The 3526-nt window shown below is 43.3% G+C and overlaps 1 protein-coding gene across 1 annotated transcript; it reads left to right on the forward strand.

The window, feature by feature from the left end:
- Positions 1-442: 442 nt before the first annotated feature.
- On the forward strand, positions 443-3517 carry LOC111875342. Its single transcript, XM_023871515.2, has 2 exons — positions 443-835; positions 906-3517. The coding sequence occupies exons 1-2, from the start codon at positions 539-541 to the stop codon at positions 972-974; spliced, it is 366 nt and encodes a 121-aa protein (XP_023727283.1). The 5' UTR covers positions 443-538; the 3' UTR covers positions 975-3517.
- Positions 3518-3526: the final 9 nt, after the last annotated feature.

A 3526-nucleotide genomic window follows, 5' to 3' on the forward strand; every position in this document is an offset into this window, starting at 1 on the left:
ATTGCTCCACAAAGAAACCATAAAAGTCTCAGTAATGTTGTATTTCTTTGTAGTTGCAGTGTCCTACATCCTGCTTAAGTTTACTTGTAATAGCATTGGTAACACGTCTATGGTCTAGTGGTCAGAGTTCCTGGCTACAGATCCTGAGGTCCCTTGTTCGATTCCCGGTGCTGCCAGAGTTTCTGGAATGTGGTCCACTCAGGCTTTTGAGGATAATTGAAGATCTGTTTTAAGCGAATAGCTGCTCCAGTCTAGAAAAACGAGATTAACGTCCTTTGGGATTCGTTGGGATGACTATGTGACACCCGTTATCAACAAAAGTTGGCACTAACTTCACTGACAAGCAGCGGTCTCTCAGTTGATATAGTTTCCTTGCAGAGAACATGCCACTGATTAACAATCAGTGTGTTAAGATTTTAAAACTTTTGTTGTCTCACATAACTCTCTCTCTCTCCAGTTACTCTGTATCATAAGTGACTGCAAAATTTTAATATTGAACATATTTCATTGAGAGAATTGTGTTTCAGGATCACCAAAGATGGGCATTGATTCACCAAGAGATGAGCAGCAGAATAAACGCTTTTGCTGTGGGAGTGAAGTATCTACATTCTCTCCCCCTGGCGCAGCACATGATGGCTGGGCTTTGGATGACTCAGTGGCCAGACTGAGTAGATCTCAGCCAGAACCAAGGTTAGAGCAGCACATTGTGCCTGTTGCTGCAGCTATGCAGGAAGAAAGGGGGACATCACCATTTTCACAGCCAGCGCACCTGAATGATGTGGTGCTGAATTCACAGCTCCATGCTACTCAGCCATCTACACGGACTTCCAGTCAGGTATGTAGTGCTAAGAACCTAATACATTTTTTAAAAAAATGAGTAGAAGTCATTGTGTTTTTTTTCACAGAATACTTTCCAAATCCTGGTGCGACATGACACGCTTTTGTGTATGTACAGACTATATGGAAACAATTGAAAAACTATGCAAATTACTTGATAAATTGAGTTATACCTGGAGAATTGCAGCCAAAGTGGTATGTAATCATCGATTTTCACTGATTGCTTGGGCATGCCTGGTGTGCATACAGTTCTCCTGTGTCCTGTGTAACTTGAAGTTACTTAACACACAAAGAAACCTGCGGACTTTTCCATCCCTGTGTGCAACCATCTTGCTTGAAAACAGAATATGTTTCTTTTCTCATATTTTGCTGTCTACTGGGATTTTTGGGTGTCATTTTGGCAGTTTGATTTGCATGTTCATTCAGAACTTTGGTCAGAATGAATTTTACAGATCCTGTATTGTTCTTCACTTTTGAGCCCTTTGAAACCTTCAGTTGTCAGTCCTCATATTTTACATGTTTGATTTCAGTCCTGAGCTGTAATTTATATATATTGTTACGTGTTTCATTACTGAAGACGCCGTTTGGATTGTTAACTGGTTTATTTAACAACCTACAAGTATCGGCTACAATTAATTACAACAACGTTACGGGTTTACCCACGTTAGAACCCTACACACAAATCTGTCCACTCTATCACAATGTGACGTCGGCTCATGTCCATGGTCTGTGTGCGCACTTCTCCCCTCTACTATCTCTAAGGTCCCCCTCTCTCCTCCCCTTCCTGAGCCGGCTTAGCGGCCTAACAAGTGGAGCTAAGGGCGCTTGGGTTCCCAACCATTGAAGGGGTAGGTTGTTCTCATTTCGGACCACTGGTCGAGGTCATCCTCGACCGTCCAAATTGATTTCTCTACGTGGTATTCAGTCTTAGAGCAGCGAACTCTGCAATCATTCTGATACAGGTATTTACATCGTGTTTGTATTCTTTCTTTATTAATATATTATATTTATTCTTTGTTAATATTTGATTTGGTTATTTCTGTTTGGGTATTTCTGCCTTGCTGATTTCTTTGTCCTCCCCTGCTTGCCCTGTCCTGTCTCATGCGAACCTATAAGGACTCCTCTGAAGGGTACCCCCGCTTCAAAAAGTGGTAGCAGAGCGTGGTTATGTTCTTGTGGTTAGGTTCGTGTGGTTTGTTCCACGTCTGTGGTTTGGTTGAGTGAAAACGGTGGGACGGAACCGTGCTTTAGACAGCCGTAGTCCCTTGTTATAGTGGTTGGTTGCTTTTGTAGCACGCATTGGTAGTGTGGCTATGTGGTCAACGTAATTTCCTCTGAGAGTTTGGTTAGTGTTCATAGTGTGTTTGCACGCAGTCCTAGTGTGGGTTGCCCTGATATGGTGGTTCGGTTTGTTTGTGTAGGGCACTTGGGTAGGTTATATGGGACTTGTTGGCCTGTTTGTGACCCTCTTGTTATCATAATTGTTTCGTGTCCATTTCATTAGCAGCACTATGGAACGACAAACTATCGTACCCGAATTTTTGCACAAGGATGAGTTAGCATATGAGTTGGAGGTCCGTGGTATAAATACAGACGGTTTAAATGTTGCGGATTTGCGATCTCTTTTCCATAAGTCACGTGAAGTAGAAGAAAACCTTGATGCATGTACTAATTCTGATATCTTTCTGGCCCCTAATAAATTGGTAACCTTTTGCCATGACCGTTTTCAGCTGATTAAGAATTTGGTGGAGAACACAGACTGTTCTTCCATTGGTCTTGGTTATCCTCGTTACCTCCATCGGTTGTGACATGTCAGTACTCGGCTACGTCATCTATTGCAGTTGGGCAAACTCGCACCAGATGTGCGGGCTGACACGGTAAATTTCCAGGAAGAAATACACCAATATATGCAGTATATGATTGCGCAGGTAGATTCCTTGCAGAAGAGTCACCCTCCAGGGGATCAGCCTGCTGCTGTTTCCTTTCTTAAGGTTCAGGCTACCGCTCCGTCCGACTTTAATAAGGCGGAACTTCAGAGCAGAACACATTTGACTGCCCCTAAGCTCACTCCTGATATGTGTTTACCTTCTCAGGAACAGCCACTATCCCCTAGCCAGGTGGTACCTCTTGTGGTTAATTGCGATTCGAGTACTTCGGGAGGCTCTCTCCATTTTGCGAACTTGCCTAATCCTGTACACAAAATGTTTGAAAGTCTTCATGTTACGGACAGACTCATTGTATCCGAGCTTATTGAGTTCCTACGAGCTTTAGTACGTTTGCAACTTATGGCACCTGCGTTCCGTATTTCTACGGCGCAGATTTGCAAATTCTACATGGATTTGCTAAGGGTCCATTGGCATCCAAGATCTTGGCCGCTATACATTCTGGTGATACGCTTGATGATTTTCACGAACGTGTATTAGCTTTTTTTATTCCGCCCCGTACAATGCTGCCATTGTTGAACGCTGACTATTACCGATGGCAAAGGAAGGATGAGCCACTCACTGTCTATGTTGCAGACATTAAAGAGATAGCCGCCGTTTTTCGTCAGGATATCGATCAGTCTGCTGTGGTCCGCAATATTCTCGATGGATTGCATCCATATCAGAGGAGCTGTTTAGTGTTCAGTGACAGGCCGCATAGTTATGCCGATTTAGATAATATGTGCGTGTATGCTCATAATGTTGAG

Source organism: Cryptotermes secundus, unplaced genomic scaffold (genome assembly GCF_002891405.2).
Source record: "Cryptotermes secundus unplaced genomic scaffold, Csec_1.0 scaffold504, whole genome shotgun sequence".
Classification (NCBI taxonomy): Eukaryota; Metazoa; Arthropoda; class Insecta; order Blattodea; family Kalotermitidae; genus Cryptotermes; species Cryptotermes secundus.

Excerpts from the sequence above, each read along its gene's own strand:
- LOC111875342 (XM_023871515.2), top strand. The coding sequence starts at position 539 with ATGGGCATTGATTCACCAAGAGATGAGCAGCAGAATAAACGCTTTTGC. Across the intron at positions 836-905 it reads CTACACGGACTTCCAGTCAG|AATACTTTCCAAATCCTGGT; the intron begins GTATGTAGTGCT and ends TTTTTTTCACAG.